This window comes from Corylus avellana, chromosome 4, assembly GCF_965113065.1.
Source record: "Corylus avellana chromosome 4, dhCorAvel1.hap1.2, whole genome shotgun sequence".
Classification (NCBI taxonomy): Eukaryota; Viridiplantae; Streptophyta; class Magnoliopsida; order Fagales; family Betulaceae; genus Corylus; species Corylus avellana.
This window is the reverse complement of record NC_142493.1, coordinates 32,625,329-32,645,411: the sequence shown is the minus strand read 5'-3', so window position 1 is coordinate 32,645,411 and position 20,083 is coordinate 32,625,329. Positions and strand designations below refer to the sequence as shown.

Here is a 20,083-nt window from a genome sequence, read left to right as displayed (position 1 = left end):
ATGAATGTAACGCTGCCATTTTATTTATTTTTTTCGTTTTCTAATTCTTTTTTTTTTTTTTCCCTTAATGCATTCATATTTAGAGTCAAAGGTCATTACTTGTGAAATGAATCTATTCGCAATGTTGAATCGCCTTATCTAGTTTAATAAATAACGTGGACATTTTTTCACTCTCATATCACTACAAAAAAAATTGTATAATTTGTAACGGCACTTTAGTAACATGTTAATAGGGTTGACTAAATGTTAGTAACGTGCGTTTAGTAACTTGTGTGGCGTGTTAATAATTTAGGTGTTGCAAAATCCATTTTAGTAACGTATCAATTTTAACACGTTATTATTTAGTGACGTGCTAAGATTGACACGTTACTAAACTTTAGTAACGTGTCAACCATGTTACTAAATAGTAACGTGTCAATTTTGACACGTTACAAAACCATGATAACAATAGCTATCAATTTACCAACTCCAACATACATCATTTTTCAACATATATCCATATCCGATACATCCATTTGAATGTATTTTTCAACATACATCCATATCCTATACATTTATTCGGATGAATTTCTCAACATCAATAGCTATCAATATATATTATTTCTCAAGTCGTATCTGAACTATCAATCAAGATGATATTTTAGTAACGTGTTACATTTAACATGTTACTAAAATATTTCACAAATTGACACGTTATTAATTGGTAATGTGTCAAAAAGTAACACGTTATTATTTAGTGACGTGCTAAGATTGACACGTTACTAAACTTTAGTAACGTGTCAACCATGTTACTAAATAGTAACGTGTCAACAAAACCATGATAACAATAGCTATCAATTTACCAACTCCAACATACATCATTTTTCAACATATATCCATATCCGATACATCCATTTGAATGTATTTTTCAACATACATCCATATCCTATACATTTATTCGGATGAATTTCTCAACATCAATAGCTATCAATATATATTATTTCTCAAGTCGTATCTGAACTATCAATCAAGATGATATTTTAGTAACGTGTTACATTTAACATGTTACTAAAATATTTCACAAATTGACACGTTATTAATTGGTAATGTGTCAAAAAGTAATGAATAATAGATAAATTACAAATTGGTAAGTTTTTTGTAGTGCTATAATCAATGGCCATTTTGAATATGAAAGCATCATAAGGTTTTCCTTTTGAAAATAAATATTTACTCTTTTTTTTTTTTTTTTTTTTTTTTCTAATTAAAATGATAGGAATGGGCGACCAGTGTAGTTTTTCCCCTTGGGCGTGACCATTGGGGTTCCCATCCGCTGTGGAATGTCCAGTTTGAGCCATAGCTACTGCTTGGGAAGGCGAGCACGTCACCACAACCCCACCAAAGTGTGAGTCAGTAGAGCCCCTTCATAGTAGCATCTGGTTCACGCATCTACTACCGCAAGCGAATTCAAACACACGATCACTAAGATGAAAAGAGTTCTTCTACCAACTCAACTACCACTTGGTGGTTATTTACTCTCTTATTATCTCTCAAGTTGCATTTTCTTTCATTATCCAAACTGCTTTCGTTCTTTTGTAATAACATAGTAACAGTTGCCCGATTAAAAAAAAAATTTTGTGACAGCTGCCCGTTTGTCTTGTCATCAGACGGTGTCAGCTTTTGATTGGCTACAAATTGACCATTGCTGTCAGTTACTTTTGTAAACTGAGGAAACCCAAAGGCGATTGTGCTAATTAATCACTTGTTTGTCTCTTTAGCTGAAAGATAAGTACTACAGCCCAAATCTTACTCTCTTACGTGGCATGCTGTGGTCGAATTGTTTTAGTTAGGCTAAGGCTACAACTACAAAGCTAGCTAGAAGAGTTCCTCTTCAAAGATCGCTAGTGAATAGTTATGGTTTCGCAATCAGAGCGTCGTCATGATCTCACAACAAGACAGCTATATTGCACCGTTAAAAGTACTAAAAAGATGTGGGCACCCAATTTTTTACTGCTCACGAATTTAAATTACCGAGTTATAGTTAAAGGATTTGATTTATTAAATTAATTGAATTAAATTATAGTTGACATATATAGTGTTATATTTACGCTTAAATATAATTTGAACCTTACACGTAACATAAAGGCTGCGTTTGGTAAACGATTTTGTTTCAATACTATTCATCTTTTTTTTTTTTTTTTTAAACATTATCTTACTTTTTACATGATATCAATAATTTTTTATTACTATTCAAATAAAAAAAATTACTACAAAATAAATTTTTTTTCATACGAAACATTCTTACATTTTTTTTTTATCAATCAATTTTTGTTACAGTATCAAATTACTAAAATTCCAAAACCCGTTACCAAATAAATTCAAAGATTGACAATTTTTGACATAACTCACGAACTCGACACTATTATTAGGTTAGGATTAAACAATGTGACTCGTTTTTTACTTGTATTTTGACACAATCAAAACTCTGACTTAAGATAATAACGTGAGGATATAAGAAGATATTTTTATTTGTAAGTGAGAATCGATGCTTCCAAAATATCTAGATTGGGAACCTCGTGACTGACGGTGATGATAGTTCAATCATTCCCCAACCTCATTTAAAATAATATTAGCACTCACAACAAAAGAGAGCAGGGATTCGACCCCATACGGAGGGAGGCAATTGGATTTCTAGTAACTTAAAAAAATAAAAATAAAAAGAAACCTTCGTGTTTCCTCCGGTCGTACCACTAAGCAAGGGTGGGGAAGGGTGGGTTGGGGTGGGGGTGGGGTGGGGTGGGCATGTTCCTAAAAAGTCAGAGTTTGACTCACTTTCGGTCCTCCATGACCGTTCCTTTACGACCATCTGAAAATCAATTTGCGCGTTCCTTTTAACCCGAATCAGCAACTTGTACTCTGTTTTTTTCTTGCTTAATCTGATGGAACTCCCTTAATCCAACGGTCATCAAACCTCCACTCAAAAGTCCTTAATCTTTATCGTCATTCATCCAATGAATCCCCCTTCGATTAGTGAAGTTCATTAAAGAGGATCATGATGCTACACGTGTGCGCATAAAGAATCAATCGGCTTAGGTGCTCTAAAGAAAATTAAAATTAAATTTGAACCACCCTTAAACACAGCAAAAGAAGCCAAATGCCCTTTTAACTTTGCTAGAGTGTGAAAGCCAACATACCATAAGAAGGATGGTGAAGAATCAACACCTTTGCATTTAATGTAGGGGGTTTTGGTCAAACAAGAGAAAGGTAGTAACAAGGTACTCCCTGTTTGGCTCGTTGCTTTTCTTTTTGGTGAGAGAGGATTTGATGCTTCTCTCCCTATCTTCCACTCTCCTCTTTTGGAAATATTACATTTATTTTAACCAAAACCAGTCCCAGCTAAGACCCTGAACCTACTCTTCTCTCTCTCTCTCTCTCTCTCTCTCTCTCGCCATGTGCATGATTTGAAATTATAAATTGAAAAACCCAAAAAAAAAAAAAAAAAGCTAATTAAATTCCTAGTGGGAAAACATAAGGGGAGACTTCGAGAGTTTGAGGGGATCAAAGTCATTCTCCCTGAGTTGGATTCTTCCTTTTCCAACTCTCTCTCTCTCTCTCTCTCTCTATATATATATATATATACATAACGCTCCAGGGGTCACTCTGCTTTTCTCAGACCAGGGATCCAGCCCAATCAACCCAAGTTGTGAGAAAAAAAAAAAGGGGGGAGATAATGGTGGGTTCCTCTCTACCTCTCTTTCTCCTTTTTTTGTTTACCTCAGTTTCTCTATAGACTATAGCTGTCTGCATGTTCCTGGTTTCCTTAATTGGAAACTAGAACAAGTATTGCTTTCATTTTCTTAATCATCCAGAGATTATGTGCAGGAAGAAGAGCAGCTAACCAGATGGGAAGGCTATGTGGACTGGAGGAGCAAACCTGCTGTCAGAGGCCGCCATGGCGGCATGCTTGCAGCCTCCTTTGTATTGGGTCCGTGCAAAATTTCAGCACCCACATGATCTTCTTTTAAAAAAGTTACCACTTGATTCACGTTTTCCTCAGGAAATATCTGAGTTTGTGAAAAAGTTGCCCTCTCCAATGGTTTACATTTAATTTTGGTTAATTAATTTATTTTTTATTGAATCTGAATGTAGTGGTGGAGATAATGGAGAACCTGGCATATTTAGCAAATGCAAGCAATTTGGTGCTTTATCTATCAAAGTACATGCACTTCTCTCCCTCCAAATCGGCCAACAGTGTCACTAATTTCATGGGCACAGCTTTCCTTCTTGCTCTCCTGGGAGGCTTCCTTTCTGATGCCTTTTTCACTACTTATCAAATCTACCTGATAAGTGCAGTCATTGAATTCCTGGTAAACTTGCCTTCCTCTTTCCACTCCTCCTCCTCCTTTTTCTTAATAATATATTATTATTATTATTATTATTATTATTAGTTTTTGAGTCGGCCACAATAATCTCTTTTTGTTAGCAGTAGCTAATTTGGCTTTTCTTGACAGATTAGACTTCTTGTATTTTGTTTCCCATTTTTAATCTTTGTTTGGTAATGATTTGTAGTGCAATTTCTCCACCTCTTTTCCATTTTCTTTAAGAAAAGCTAAAATTGTATAGCAAATTTCCTGAAAGGGAATCTAAAGAAAACGTGGCCTGTGAACACCTAATGCTTTTTGAGCCAAGTTGCATCAGATGCAACAAATCAAAGCCATGGAATCGAAGAATTTGTTTGCTCTTATCATTATTGTTTTTTTGTCGTTTGCTCCTTTCTTACGTTGTTTAGATAAGAGTTTGGCTTACTCAAGTGGAAAAATTAATTATTAATGATTTTTAATTATTTCATCTCCACCATTTATTTTTAATAATTTTTTTTTTTTTAACATTGAAACAATCCAAAACTCGTTGTTGGATAAGAAAAAGCATGCAAGAATTATGATTGTTATAAGAGTGGAAATTAAAGCACATACAAGTTGAATTCAGGAGCATTACTTGGCACTGCTCACAAGGCATGCTCTCACCGGTGAGAGTAGCAAGTTGATGCACTCAATTTTTTGCAAAATTAATCATCTCTCAATAAATTTTCTTTCTCTTTTTTGACTGACACAAATTACGAAACCACTACCCTCCTTTCTTTTTTCTTTTTTTTTTTTTTTTCAAAGTCAATAATTTAAACATTTCTTTTCAAATAATTTATATAAATTTATTTAAATATACAGATAAGTTCAATATCACCCATTAATAAATATTCCAATAGGTTCACATTTGATGAGTGCCACTAGGCATACAATTGTGGTTATTCTAATCTTTTTTTTCCTCTCGGCCACAAAACTAAAAAACATGGAACATGTCACCTCAACTAATAACATTTAGGATGAAGAATTCTGACGTAAGATTAATTAGAAATTCGAAGTCCAGAAGAAAATGCAGTGAAAAAAATCAATTTATATTATTTTTCTTATTTGGTAAAATATATATATATTACTTGATTAATGAATGATGATCCATCCTTACAAAAAATAATTCAGTCCAGTTTGTCTCTCCGCAAATTAAATTCTTAGTGCATATCCCTATATACATATAAAAAATTGAGGTTGACCTTGATAGTGAGAAGAGATGTGATTGGACTCGATCAAATGATGATTATTATTTTACAGAGAATTATTCTTTTAAGTTTCGTGGGGTATGATGCATTGATGTTTCATCAACAACCAAAAAAATAAGCATTAAATTGTGTTCCAAATCCATATTATTATTATTATTATTATTATTTATGCATGATGAGATATATTCATAAACAGCAATTTTATGTCCAATTTGATGTCCAAGAGCTTAATCATGACAAAATCCAAATACATCATTTTAGTCCCATAAATTAGATTTGGGAACATCCTGGTCCCACACAAACTCCTCCTTGTGCATCGCATCCAATCCGAGCCCACATAGAAGTCGAGAATCTTCGTGTTCTCATCTGAGCATGAAGGCAATATCTCTGAATTGTCAAAATCTTGTCTCTGCTACCGTACACGATGAGACCCTCCTAATCTCGTCCACCAGTGTCACCCGCATGCCACATGTTACGCCGGTCTTTGTGCCACGAGGCCCCCTATAGGGGACACTCGTGCGGCCTTATCAAAGATAATGCCAATTTTGGTCCACCAATGACAAAAATATTAAGCACAATTACTAGTAAGAGCCACTGACCCAGTTGGAAAATCCATTCATTCATATGAAAAAGTTTTTTTGTTTTTCTTTTTATGGACCTCATCTCCGTTTCTCTCCGGTGATTACAACTGTATAGAGCTAAATATGGCAACTGAGTCTTCTTCCATGCCTGTGGATGAGCCACGTGTATTGCTTGTTTCCATCTTGATAGATCCTACTCAGAACTCCACCCATACCTTGTAGGGCCATTCTACATCCCACTTGAAAGCCAACAACCTCTAAATAGTGAAGTCCAGGAGTGCTTTAGGTGCCTACTTTTGTACATTAAATTTATGGAACTTTGAAAAAAATTTACATTTTGCGACTACTGAAACAGGGGTTGGTTATACTGACTGTGCAAGCGCGGTCACCTTCACTAAAGCCAGCGGCATGTGACATAGCGAACATCAACATTCCTTGCCAGGAAGTCGATGGTGGAAAAGCTGCAATGCTCTTCTTAGGGCTCTATCTGGTGGCCCTGGGCGTTGGAGGGATAAAGGGATCACTGCCAGCTCATGGGGCTGAGCAATTTGATGAGAACACACCACAGGGAAGGAAACAGAGGTCAACCTTTTTCAACTACTTTGTTTTCTGCCTCTCATGCGGGGGGCTTATTGCAGTAACATTTGTTGTGTGGATTGAAGACAATAAGGGCTGGGAATGGGGCTTTGGAATCTCCACCTTGAGCATTTTCTTATCCATCCCTGTTTTCCTAGCCGGTTCATCTACTTACAGAAACAAAATACCTTCTGGAAGTCCCCTTACGACCATCAGCAAGGTAACTTCATAACAGTCAAAATTCAAGGGCTTGTCGATCTCTTTTCTGCAACTTTTGACAATGTGTATGTTTTCTGATTAAACAGGTTTTGGTAGCTGCAATACTCAACATCTGCATCCGGAGAAGCCACAGTGTTGCTGTTGAAAGCATGGGCGCCAGCCCTGTTTACCCAACGCCAAACGGCAAGGAAGCTGAAAAGGATAATGACAAAACAATGGAGTCCACCACCCACAATGCAACAGAGAGCCTAAAATTCCTAAACAAAGCGGTGGTAGACAAACCGGTCCACAAAGCACTAGAATGCACGGTTGAGCAAGTAGAAGACGTCAAAATTGTGCTAAAAGTACTCCCCATATTTGCTTGCACCTTTATGCTCAATTGCTGCCTGGCTCAGCTCTCCACATTCTCTGTCCAACAAGCTGCTACAATGAACACCAAGCTCGGTTCCCTCAATGTCCCGCCAGCTTCGCTTCCCATTTTTCCTGTCACCTTCATCATGATTCTTGCGCCAGTTTACGACCATCTCATCATCCCATTTGCTCGGAAAGCAACAAAATCCGAAATGGGAATCACTCATCTCCAACGGATTGGAATTGGTTTAGTTCTTTCGATTATAGCCATGGCAGTGGCAGCTCTTGTGGAGATTAAGCGGAAGAGAGTGGCGACCCACTCGGGCTTACTAGACTCGGAGCACCCATTACCCATCACATTCTTTTGGATTGCTTTTCAGTACTTGTTTCTCGGGTCGGCAGATCTTTTCACCTTGGCCGGATTGTTGGAATTCTTCTTTACAGAGGCGCCGGCGAGCATGAGATCCCTGGCTACATCTCTTTCCTGGGCCTCATTGGCAATGGGCTACTATCTTAGCTCGGTCATTGTATCACTGGTCAACGATGCCACCGGTAACTTCAATCACCGGCCGTGGCTTTCCGGTAGCAATTTGAATCATTACCACCTGGAACGATTCTACTGGCTGCTGTGCGTGCTCAGCGCATTGAATTTCTTGCACTACCTTCTATGGGCCACCCGGTACAAATACAGATCAACAAGAGCACATAATTAACACGAGCTACGGCCACTCGGGCCGGATGATTGAGCATCTACAACAATTTAGCGTTCAGTAATCCAGCAGTTTTTTTTTTATGAGAAGGAGCGGTTAGACTCGGCTGCTCAAATAAATTTTGGACCAACCTGGAAACTTTTTCACAAAAACTGTCCAAATTGTTGTAGATCCTGATCCTGCTCGACGGTTCGAGCCGAGCCTAAGGTCAGCTAAACGTGTCAAAAGCAAGATTAATCACTGTAATAGACTAATAGTAGGGAATGTACTAGTTCATGAATCATGCTGTTAGAAAATGCAAGTTGATCATGGACAATTCTACGGCAATTGTTGTTTACAAATTACACATCACCTTATTACATTTTCATGCGAGCAACCAAATAACCCATATTCTAAATGATCACCTACATAATTACATTGTATATATATATCTCACGATACTTAATTGAAAAAAAACATCTAAAGTACCGATTTGGAAATGAAATTAATAGACCACAAACACATCGCTGGGTCAGTTCTACTAATCTGAAAGTTTCAAATACGTCCCTTGATTAGCTTATATGAAAAGAAAATGGTCTGGAATTTTAATTAATAAGACTTTCAATACGTTACTTAATTGCTTTTTGTGAAAGGAAAATGTTTTAATTTTCTTGCTAAGAGAGCCTTCTGAAAGACACATATTCTCCACCTAACTCCAAACCCTCCTTCCTACTAGCTAGCATGATTCATCATCTTACCTATATATATATATATGTTGCAGGCATGTCAAACTACATCAATTTAAAGAAACATTTGCTAATTCAACTCAAAATAATTCACAACCACCAAAAAAACAAGAACCAGAAAACAGAAACAACAGCACAATAATTCACTTGTGCCAATCAAAGTGAATTATCTGTTCACTTGTTATTTATCATTATTCAGTGCTGAACCTTCACCCAGACAGCATGGCTAGGAATTGCAGCGTGGACGACGAAAAGCATATAGTATCCGGGAGGGGCCACAGTCTTAGTTGGGGGCCCAATAACCGTAATCTTAAAAGTAAAGAAGCTCAGTTGTTCCAGTCCAACCACCTCCACAAAAACCATCCTCTGGCTCATTGAGGACGAGTGAGTGTTAAACGGCGGCGCTATGAGCGACACATCGATCCCCCGTTCCGGCCGAAACACCCTCAACACGAATGTCACCGAGAACACCTGCCCATACGATACGGTACTCCCCAACGACTCCACCGATAAGATCGAAGGGCGCAGAGGGGAGACAAGTGGATACAGGTAATACGGGTGATACGCCTCTAAACTCAAATCCGTTGGAAAAGGTTTCGCTGTGAAGTTGTATCTCGTGTGAGGGTTGCTCCCGCCCACTAATATCCTGCCATCTGGAAGCAGCACGGCTGTGGAGTGGTACATCCTGGGGATTCTCGACGGCTTCAGCACCACGAATCTGCGTTCCGGGTCGGGCTCGTTTGGGCGGTATATAACCGGGCTGTAAACCGGGTTGGTGGCGTCCTCCCAGCCAGCTGTCCCGTTCATTGCACCGTTGATGAGGAGCACGTCACCAGTTGGTAACAGTAGCATGTCGGACATGACCCGAGGCATCGGCATCTCCTCCATCACCCACCGGGGCTGCGGGTCGGTCACTCTCAGCCTCCCACACGTATTAGCCGCGGATACGAATACCCGATTCTTATCCGACATGTTAAAAGCACCGCACGGCGCACCTCCGCATACCATCACCTCCGCTTCGGGCAAGCCATGAGTCCCGTTCAACCTGAGAGGAAGCAACACCGAAGACCCGGTACTTGGATAGTTCCTCTTGTACGCGCCGGGAATAAGAGGGAGCTCTTTCACGATCCGGTTTCTTTTATAGTCGAACAAGATCGACCTCCGGTTAGCGAAGACGAAAAGATTGCCGTCCGGCAAGAGATGCAGAAACGGATAAAGATTGTTCTCGTCGCCGTAACGGTCCGTCGTCTCCCTCAGGAACCTCATGTAGTAACTCGTCGGCGGCGGCGGCCTGTGGTTTGGAAAGAACTCGTACGTGTAAGCTTGGCGACCTCCTAGGATTATCACGCGCCCGTCGGGGAGTACCTGGTTCGACGCGTACCACCGGCGGTCTTTGAGGCCTCCGGGAAACTCTTGCCACTCGCAGGCCTTGTCGTCGCAGGGGGTAAACGTGCGGACGACGCGCTCCCCATCTGTGAAGCCGCCGGTTTGGATTAGAGTCCCGTCGGGGTCGACGGAGCCGGAGGAGCACCACGTGTCGGTCTTGACGAGGAGGGGACGGAAGGTGTTGGAAGGGACGTCGTATAAGAGGGAGTGAGCGGTGCAATCTAGCAGGGTCTTGTTGGGCCTGTGAATGCAGTAGGTTCTGGGGAGAGAGAGGTTGGAGGGTCCCATGTCCATGCGGTCGAAGATGACGACCTTGTTGTTTTTGAGGAGCTGCATGTGCATGGCGGAGACGCCGATGCTGGAGTGGAGCAGGAACCACTGGCCGCCCATCCATGGCGGAGAAAGCCTCAGAAAATTAACGTCCAAGGATGGACAAACTGCGAACAGAGACCAACACGTCATCATAAAGAGTAGAAACGAGGGTAAAGAAGGGTTCTTGGACCCCATGCTCGGGACGTTCTTGGGGTTTCTTTGTGCGTGGTATTATGGTAATTATTTGCTAGCTAGCCTTCTTAGTCTTTCCTTTGTTGTGCGAGAATAAAAAGAGCGGGTTTGGGTGTCCATCCATATCCATATATGATATATACACAGGAATATGGAGATTCACGATCAGATGGATGAGATGACGGTAAATAGTATATTTTTGCGAAATGCTTATTTTCGTTTAAATGTTTCCAACTTGCATTTATAATACATGGATAGAGATTTGGGAGTAGATGCTTTATGCTTAGCTCTTCTCTTGATTTATATTTCCTTGCATGGCCTAAACATTAATGCTACGTACTAAAATTGTATACATTGCTAATTAATTTTCAACCCATCGATCGAAATTACCTTTTCCCAGCTTTGGTTTAATTTTACGTGTGGAAAACTTATTTTCTTATTTTTCTGAGATTTTTTTTTTCTTTCTTTCTTTTTGAAATGGTACTCATGGGAAAGTGGTAGTTCACACAATTAATTTGGAGATATCTTTTCATGGGAAAGTTGTAAACGATGATGATATCGATCCGTACACGCGAACTATAGATTTATTGTCTATTTTTTCTTTTATTTAGTAGTGAGATTTGCGTCACTTTGTACATCAATTAAAGAGGCTGCTGCCATACGAAAAATTGAAGAGCCCGTATTCATTCATGTCTTCACTCCGGATTCACTATTGATATACTTATTTTCTTAAGGCCAAATTGGTAAAGGTCCCTACCGAGTAATTGACTACAGACTCCCCCAGACGTACCACCTGGGCAACCAGATCCCCTTCGGAATATTGTGCGTCCGATAGAGCTTCATCAGCAAATTCAACAGCCATGAACAACAAGAACTACGAAGAAACAACCTGCATCCTTGCCGCTTGTGGGAATTTGGGGGCAATTAGTGTAGTCGATATACCAAGGGCCCACTTGGGCCTCACGGCTCTTACACCAACCAAGTAAAGGCCGCCCAACTCTACCACCCACAGCCTGCCTAACCCCGTTTTTACAAGAATATTTTATTTTATTTATTAAAAAAAAATTAGGAAAATGTCAAAATATATGTTTTCATTTTTGAAAGATGAATTTTATTTTTAAGGTGTCTGTCAGGTTCGGTTCTTTTGTGATGAATTGCTAATGTGTGCTTTGATAATCCAAATCCATTGGCCTGTTTCTAACGCCCTAAGGAAGCAGCTGAAGAGCTGGGTGCCACGGATGGTATTGGTATGACACATTAACGGCCCAGCCCACATCGGAAATTAGTGACCCCCACATTGTTATTTATATTTCAATCTTAACCATAACAATCATTCAATCTGTTGATGTCAAATCCAACAGGCTCGATCATAAAATCTAGCAAGCCGTCCACTTGCAAAAAACGAAAAAAAAAAAAAAAATCTAGTCAGTCCTTTTAACTGAAACATATGACTCGAAGCTTCAACCTTATATTGAAACATTATTATATAAAACTATATGAATGTAACAGGGGTCCACTCGTGTGACAAATCATTTTACTATGTGCCTTTTCAACTCTCCTGTGACATTTTGGACTACAATCGGCAGCAAAGAATGCAGAGGTTCTCCTATGACATTGAAGGACCAGCACCTATTGATAAACTCCTTACTGCTACCTTTACTGCGCCAACTGCACCAAGCTGCCTCATCTCAGGGCTCAGACCATGTCTGACCTGGTCTTTGCAGCCTTCTTCTATCTGAACACCCACAAAGTATGCTATCTGAACAAACATAAACACAGTAAGAGAAGCGAAAGAACTAACCGTATTAGGGAACAGGAGTCATTTCATTCTCCACCATCATCATATCAGATGTAGTCATTAGCAAGAAAACCAAATTTACAAGTTTGAGTGGGCATTACTGGAAATTTGAATCTAAAGTGTCATCGTTCTCTTTAATTGCTTTCCCCTTGGCTAACAACAAGCAATCACAACTATCAACCATATGTAAAAAACCAACAAGAATTTCTTGCTCAAAGATCAATGTCTAGTAACAGTAGTCCATCACGACAGCAGTGCCGCACAGCTAAGAATCCGCATATTAAAGAAGAATTCTAACTAAGACATGGGTTTGACATGTGGAAAGACCATAAAAATATGCTGTCCGAAATTAGCATCTTACTCAAAACATAACAGTAGCATGGCTAGATGGGAAAAATTAAGGGATTGGTCCAGCTTTTTCAAATCTAGAAAGTGATGGTATAACAGGTGGTTGGAAGTCCATGGGAGTCTTATCATTGCATGGTGGCAAGTCGTCCCCTTCATGAGGGGCTAGTTGAGGTAGGATGGGTGGGTGGGCCAGGCCAAAGCCTTGTGGAGTTATCCTGGAAGATTTATTGATAGTTTTACACCTGACCCAAAAGACGCACACACACATAGAGAGAGAGAGAGAGAGAACGAGCGAGAGAGTGTTTCCTAGATGGGAAAAAAATAATCCAGCCATTTATGTAATAAAGAAAAGAAAAATTGAATTCACGAACAGTTTTGAAATAGGAGAACAAAAATCTGTTTCCAACCCAACAACCAGGACCCATTTGACCATTCCCTCTCTTGTCCTACACCACCAGCTATGATCACGAATGCATCATCAAGAATAAAGTATGAAAATCAAGGCCCATAAGAAGAGCAGCAAAATTTACCTTCTTAGTAGACTACCAAGTTTTTTTTTTTAACAGAGATTAAACATGCCATATCTTCATCTAAAACCTCTGGACATTTGTTTGGTCATAGAACACCAAGAAATCCAGCATGATCTATAGCAATTTTCATCTCTAGCCCTATCTAATATACTTAATCTTCTTCTGCCATTAAATTCACTAATTTGACACAAGCATGACAGCAATAATCACAGTAACTTCCTACTAAACATAGCAGTGCAAATCAATTCCTAGATAAATTCAAATAAATATACATGTTCAGAATCTTAAAAATAATCATATTTAGCCATCCATTATGAAAACATAATACTACTACTTTGTATATATTAAGAATAAATAATCTCCCTTTTGCAAAAGATTCAACAAATACAGCCACTGCACAAGCACCAAAGAATGAATAACTACTAGAATGAAGGAAAATAAGTTCCCTCAAATTTAGCACCATAATAAATGAGACCATTATCCAGCACGCAATACAAAACAAGGCAGACATCACTAACATTTCAAGCCTGATATACCAGCCAACTAAAAGTCCAAACCCCAAAATAATTTTTTCTTGCAGGTTATACTACATATAAGAAACATAGAATATCATGATCCGTGAACAAGTATCCATCAGAAACTATCTTTACTGAACTGAATATACAATGTAACAATGTCAACCAGTTTCCATAACTAACAATAACCTTTTTTTTTTGATATCGAGGAACCTCTACAAGGCAGGGCCCTTCGGACCCACCCCTGCAGAGTAAACCCCGGCCCCGTGCACCGCACCCTCGGAAGTTTCCCTACACGGAACAGGGTAAGTCACTGGCTATTCACCAGAGGGGTGTGGCCCCAAGGGGGAGGTAGCACCTGGTGGGTTTCGAACCTGAGACCACTGAGGAGCAAACTCAGAGCCCCAGGCTTTACTCCCTAACCATCAATTTAGGTTACTAACAATAACCTAAATTGATAAATCTATGTTATTAATAAATTAACTTCGACTGAGAAGTTTAATAAGAATTCAACTTTATACAAAAGCAAAACGTTCAGCTCCTGACTGCTCAGACACTAGAAGAGCAATGAAATTGATCCTATTTGCTTTCAATCAAGCCAAAAGTAAATCAAGATGAAAAAGTACAGAGTATAAAAGCTTAGCATATAACAATACCTTTCCAGAAGCATTACGAACAGGTGATATATGAAGATAATTCCAAAATGAACTCTTGTCCTTCCTGATAAGGAAACAGCAACTTATTTTCAAAATTTATGACTAAAGTTCAAATCTTGTAACAAATTGCATGTATAGTTAAGTTTCAACCTGTAATTTAAGATACGTACTGTGCATGCCTGCTCAACTCGAATGCTCTCCTTCATCTGGCAAACAATAAGCAAAGAATTGAATTAAGGGTTCAGTATTGATAAAGTTAGCCATGAAATCATCAAACAAGAGTAATATAAAGAAATAAAGGAGATACCTTAGATAAAGTTGAGGGATCCGTATCCTCTCCACTTAAAAATCTACAATTGCGCCCCAACACTTCACGTCTAGCATAACCTACAAAAGTACACAACTGATATAGGTAATTGCATATATGGATTGTTGAATGTATGCATATAACTGCATCGTCTAGAGGAATTTATTGTAATGAATTGATCAGGTTGTATGTTTGATAAAGCTCCAAATACCTGTCAATCTTAAGAAGGCATCACTTGCATAAACTATAGGCATGTCAGGTAAGTGCGGGTCAGTTCTGCAATGACAACACATATATATTGCAAGAAACACAAACTAAAGACATCAGAAATCTTCATAATGGACGGAATCCACCATAAAGCAAGAACATGAGAATCTGCAAAAACTCACAATACAAAGCTTTGTTTGATTCTACCAAGAGAAATAATTAAGGATGAACTGAGAATGCCTGCCCCAGGTAAGCTGCATCTCCTTTCACACACCAATCTGCCTGTTATCTCGCTGTAGCGGGTTAGCAAAGAGGAGATGTTCTCAATGGCATTTGCAGCTCTTTGCTTCTCTAGATCGCTTGCCTCACATGTCTCTTCAATATCTAATCCTGTGTGTTTCAGAGTAAATCAGAACACAACAAAAACCAGAAGTTGCTCACAGTTTTTATTTTATATCAAAATAAAAAAATAAAAAAAGAAATGTGAACAAACATACATAGTACACATGAAAGAGAAATCTAGAAATGATGAGTTATAATGAATATAAAGTTTGTACATGAAAAGACACAATGTGCAATAGAAGATAGGTTAGCAAACTGCGTGAGCTTCCATTCATCTAAAATAATCGGTAGGGGGAAAAAATGCCAGACAGAACAAAACACAACCCAAGATAGAACAAATTCCCAATTAAAACAAGCACAAGCTGGCAAAACCAACCTGCAACTATATACTAAAACAAGTATAAGGAAGTTGCAAAAAGAAAGTGGAAGGAATGGAGGGAAACACTGAAGCTATTTTGCACATTAATTAAACTCAAACCAGCTACCAGAGTGAACATTAATACACTATCACAAGCACAATATAATTCTACCAACTAAGTAAAGCTCATCTTTATTATCAATCAAATCACAAACAAAGAAACAAACCTCTACTATCAGAATCCAAGACCGACTCCAAATCCAATACACGACCCAACTCCACCAACGAATCCGAGCACACTTCCCTCCTACACGACCCAAACACGATGTCACCTCTCATCCTAGACCCATCCTCACACAAATTCACCCCATTTCTTCCAACCCCACTCCTCGACCGCCTCGGCTTCGGCGAAATCGGCACCTGAACTCCCACGAAATGAATCACTCTCCCATCATCTTTGCTAAAAACCGGGCTCATATGAAACAGCATCCAAAAGGGTGTCCCGTCTTTACGATAGTTCAACAGACTGATCTGTATCGGCCTCTCCTCCCGAATCGCTTCGCGAATCTCCATAACCGACCTTCGGTTGGTCCTGGGGCCCTGGAATACCCTGCCATTCTTGCCGATCACCTCCTCTTTCGAGTACCCCGACATTTTTAGGAACCCGAGGCTCGCGAACACGATTGGGTGGCCCGAGATGCTGGGGTCAGTGATTGTGAAACTCTCAGACAATTCGTCGAGCTCTTCGTGAACATAGAGCGAGTACCGCCTGTTCAATGACTGTTCTATGAGAGCCATGTGGTCCGGGTACCTACTACTTGTTGCATGAATTCTACGGCTCTCCTCGGTGTACCGATTGGTTCGAATCCCATGTGGTACCCAACCACGTGTTCTTCGAGGAAAACCCAATTAAACAGAGCACCCAGAACTCAAAGACACCCAACAGAAAATTGGAATCAAAACAAAGATAGAAAGAAGCAGATCACCCAGAAATCCAAGTGATAATCACCGTAAACGCCATAGATTTCTGAGTAATTCTCTCTGAGAAGGTGAAATTCGATTTGATGAAAAGCTAAGACACAAAATCACGTGAAGAGGTAGCATCTCGTGGAAGAGTGAGCTGAAACAGTGAACTCCAACCTGGACCCGTTTCAATTAGAGATGAAAATTGGAAAATATCTGTGTGTGTGGCACTGAATAGGGCAGCGACAGTGGAGACATGCCCATCAATCGCTTTTTGTTTTTGGTTTGGCTAGGAATGCGAGAGAAACTACGCAGCAAGAACACTGACGAGTACAACGCAGATTCGGCAAGAGTCACACAAATTTTCAAGATTTTTTTATTATTCTTTTTTTTTCCTTCGGTCTTATCCTTCATGGCCCCTTTTTATAATTGGCTTTTCCTCTCATTCCAAGCTTTCTTTCTTGAACAGTGGTAGGTACATCGATTTTCAGCTTCGGCTACCTGGCCAAAAGGCCTAAACTTTAGCTCAATTATTGCGTCCAAATTTTTCTTAAAACAAAATTATCTCTAACTATTTACTATTAGCGTCACATTTCAGCGGTCCAACTTCGAGCACATCAAAAGAATGGCTCATAATGATATGAATCGTGCCCAGTCATTCACACGTGGACCCCAACATTCCTCCATTATTGATCGGCTTCAAAGGGTTTAATAAATAAATCCCTGTTAAATTACCTTTTCTCCCCGGGCGTTAAAGAAAGTACAGCCGGATTTACCTATGATCCACTGGGAAAGGAAACCAGTAGATGTCCCAATTTCTGTCCGATACAGCGGTTGCTAAAGCAGTTCAATGGTCCGGAGGAAAACAACAAGGCAAACAAACACACCGATACGAAAATCGACGCTGATCCTTATCCAATTCCAGTCATCCTGCGCCGTCCACTTTATAAAGCCCATTATTTTTGGGACACCACCGATATATACTCCATCTTTGTTTTTTTTTTTTTTTTTTTTAATTTTTGTAGCACCGCGCATCGCCGCGTTCCCACGTGTCCCCTGCTGACTCACCCAGTCACCAGCGGACAATTATCCAGTAATTACTAATGATTAGGTGAGCCTACGTGTATCCATCTTTTGCTAATGTATATTTAATTGAGTTTTTTTTTTTTTTTTTAGTTTGAAAAAATATTTTAATACTGAGAATTTTCATTATAGATAGGGTTCATGGAGAACAACTGCATTAATATTTAAAGAGTAGTTGGTTTTGAATCTATGCATAACTTAAAATCTTAAATAACTATTTTATTTGTAAATTTAATATCTCTTTCACTTTCGCTTTCCTATTTAGATTGACTATTTATATTTTAAAAGGAAAAAAAAAAAAAATCATTCTCTATCAATAATGTTCCCGAGTCAATTCAGGATACCCGCACTCTATAATGTCTCACTATCTTTCTATCTCTTAATTAATTTGTCCCTTTCATTTACTATATCTTTGTCTTTTTAAATAATTATTTAATGAATGTTAATATAAATATGAAATAACTATTTTCAATCTTTTTATTTTTTAAATCTCACATTTCTTTCATATTCTCTCTCCTAATTAGATCGACTATTTACTAAAATAATAAGTCGTATGCCCTACTTAAATTTATAACATATGCGAGTTGTCTTTGTGTTTTAAAATATGTGCTTAATGAATATTAATTGTTGGGGAGAAAATATCTCCCAGTGGATCCCATTCTTTTTATGCTTATTTGTAATATGCTTATCCACTAATTGAGAGACATGTGTCCACATTGTTTTTGCACATTTAGATAAAAGGAAAAAAAGGAAGGAGGAGAGGGAGATTTTTTCCTATTCTTCCTATTCTTCCTCCTCCATCACGTCTCCCTTTCCACATTCAGAGACTCACGTCTCCCTCTCCATCTCCATCTCGTAGACACTCTCACGCCACACACTCTCTCTCTTTCTCTCTCACATTAGTTTTTTATTTTTGAAAGAAACTTCATGAATTCTCATTATAGAAAATCAAAGTAAAAGGGATTGTAATTCCCTCTCAATAATATTACAAATATAGTGGGAGGATTCACCCACCCAAGTCCTATTTATGAAAATGCTGACTGCTAATTTAGCTAACGTATATACTGTCATATTCGTCATATGATTCACATGTTGACACTTCCAGCTTGATATTGATTGTAGTACTAACCTGCTATCCTCAATTATATGCCCAGACTTACTCAAATTCTTATGAGGAGAGTTTAACCCTTTCACAATAATCTGTGCATCCCCTTCCAAAATAATACTAGACAGTCCCAGTTCCCTACAAAAATTCACTGCTTGAAAGGAAACTAAAGCTTCTCCTACCGCAGAGTCCACACAACCATTCCGTGAGACAGCCCTTGCAGCAACAAAGCGTCCATCAAAGTCACGAATCACCATGCCCATACCAAACCGATCCAATAGCCAACCCATCCCCACATCCCAGTTTACCTTAAAACAGCCCACATCAGGTTTTTCCCAAGTAGCAGTAATCTATCTGCACCCGCTCCTGCCCAGCAGCCATATTGAACGAAGAATGAACCAACAAAAAATCATCAATCGCCTGTGTAGTTGCCCGGGCTAGTTCATTAGGATCAGTAAATAAATCTCTATGAATCACCCCATTCCTTCTCATCCAAATGCTCTTAGCCTGCCGAGTGAATACTGTAAGCATTTCCTTCCCACCATTTTCATAAATTTCTTCCACTAATCGCAAAAAATTCCAATATGCATCATTACATTTATGGAAAAAAAAAAAAAAAATCTAACACTCCAGACATCAGTAGCTGACGGACAAGACCATAAAATGCACACCCATTAGTTTGTTAGAACATATATATAAGCAATTTTTGATTATTTATTAATTTCTCAAATAAATATGTTAACTTATCGGAGAGTATTAGGTCTCATTGCCGCATGTTGTCTCCTCTCAACCCTACCATTAAGGAAATCGCTGAAGTAACAAAACCTTGGACCTGGAAACGCACCAACATACCCGAAAATGCTTCAACATTAATTTAAATCTTTTTAAAATTTTGTGTAGCAATGAAGACTTGCTGCTAGTAATTGATCTAGCAAATATTTCAATAAATAAAGCAATAAAGAATCAGTCGTACATCAACCAGGCAAAATAAAGTGTGGACCATAAACAAAAGACAAACATATAAGTAGTTCGACACACAATACTATATCTATGGGCAATCAAACAAAGGAGAGATTCATTTTCGATGAAGAAAAAGCATGTACAATATATTCTTTAAAATTTTGTGTAAAATAGCTATTGAACAGTACCTTTTATCTATTTCAGAGGATTCACAATAATTTATCTACCTTTATATGCAAAATGATTAAGCAAAACCTAGGTTTTTTTAGTTTAAC

The 20,083-nt window shown here is 38.8% G+C and overlaps 3 protein-coding genes and 1 long non-coding RNA gene across 5 annotated transcripts; 1 reads left to right on the top strand and 3 right to left on the bottom strand.

Moving 5' to 3' along the window:
• Positions 1–3,635: 3,635 nt before the first annotated feature.
• On the top strand, positions 3,636–8,342 carry LOC132179585 (Major facilitator superfamily protein). Its single transcript, XM_059592325.2, has 5 exons — positions 3,636–3,709; positions 3,859–3,961; positions 4,126–4,343; positions 6,521–6,961; positions 7,047–8,342. Exons 1-5 carry the CDS (start codon positions 3,707–3,709, stop codon positions 8,022–8,024), a joined length of 1,743 nt encoding a protein of 580 aa, XP_059448308.2. The 5' UTR covers positions 3,636–3,706; the 3' UTR covers positions 8,025–8,342.
• A 599-nt stretch (positions 8,343–8,941) lies between these two features.
• Positions 8,942–10,639, bottom strand: LOC132178439 (glyoxal oxidase-related protein). The gene has a single exon (XM_059590878.2). The coding sequence runs from the start codon at positions 10,637–10,639 to the stop codon at positions 8,942–8,944; it is 1,698 nt and encodes a 565-aa protein (XP_059446861.2).
• A 1,445-nt stretch (positions 10,640–12,084) lies between these two features.
• Positions 12,085–17,102, bottom strand: PLPB (PAS/LOV protein B). Of its 2 annotated transcripts, none has more exons than XM_059589777.2 (7): positions 15,925–17,096; positions 15,180–15,387; positions 15,002–15,066; positions 14,791–14,870; positions 14,634–14,689; positions 14,484–14,547; positions 12,085–12,395 (listed from the first exon to the last, which is right to left on the bottom strand). In XM_059589777.2, the coding sequence occupies exons 1-7, from the start codon at positions 16,493–16,495 to the stop codon at positions 12,243–12,245; spliced, it is 1,197 nt and encodes a 398-aa protein (XP_059445760.2). In that variant the 5' UTR covers positions 16,496–17,096; the 3' UTR covers positions 12,085–12,242. The 2 variants fall into 2 exon arrangements, with proteins under 2 accessions (XP_059445760.2, XP_059445761.2); XM_059589778.2 differs by having other exon boundaries at positions 12,306–12,395; positions 14,654–14,689; positions 15,925–17,102.
• LOC148586619 (uncharacterized) lies at positions 12,865–14,474 on the bottom strand. Its single transcript, XR_015911845.1, has 2 exons — positions 14,277–14,474; positions 12,865–14,016 (listed from the first exon to the last, which is right to left on the bottom strand). It is a non-coding gene; the product is annotated as an uncharacterized LOC148586619 (long non-coding RNA).
• Positions 17,103–20,083: the final 2,981 nt, after the last annotated feature.

Excerpts from the sequence above, each read along its gene's own strand:
- LOC132179585 (XM_059592325.2), top strand. Across the intron at positions 3,962-4,125 it reads TGCAGCCTCCTTTGTATTGG|TGGTGGAGATAATGGAGAAC; the intron begins GTCCGTGCAAAA and ends ATCTGAATGTAG. Across the intron at positions 6,962-7,046 it reads CCCTTACGACCATCAGCAAG|GTTTTGGTAGCTGCAATACT; the intron begins GTAACTTCATAA and ends CTGATTAAACAG.
- LOC132178439 (XM_059590878.2), bottom strand. The coding sequence starts at position 10,639 with ATGGGGTCCAAGAACCCTTCTTTACCCTCGTTTCTACTCTTTATGATG.
- PLPB (XM_059589777.2), bottom strand. The coding sequence starts at position 16,495 with ATGGCTCTCATAGAACAGTCATTGAACAGGCGGTACTCGCTCTATGTT. Across the intron at positions 14,871-15,001 it reads TGCCTTCTTAAGATTGACAG|GTTATGCTAGACGTGAAGTG; the intron begins GTATTTGGAGCT and ends GTACTTTTGTAG. Across the intron at positions 14,690-14,790 it reads ATCCCTCAACTTTATCTAAG|ATGAAGGAGAGCATTCGAGT; the intron begins GTATCTCCTTTA and ends ATTGTTTGCCAG.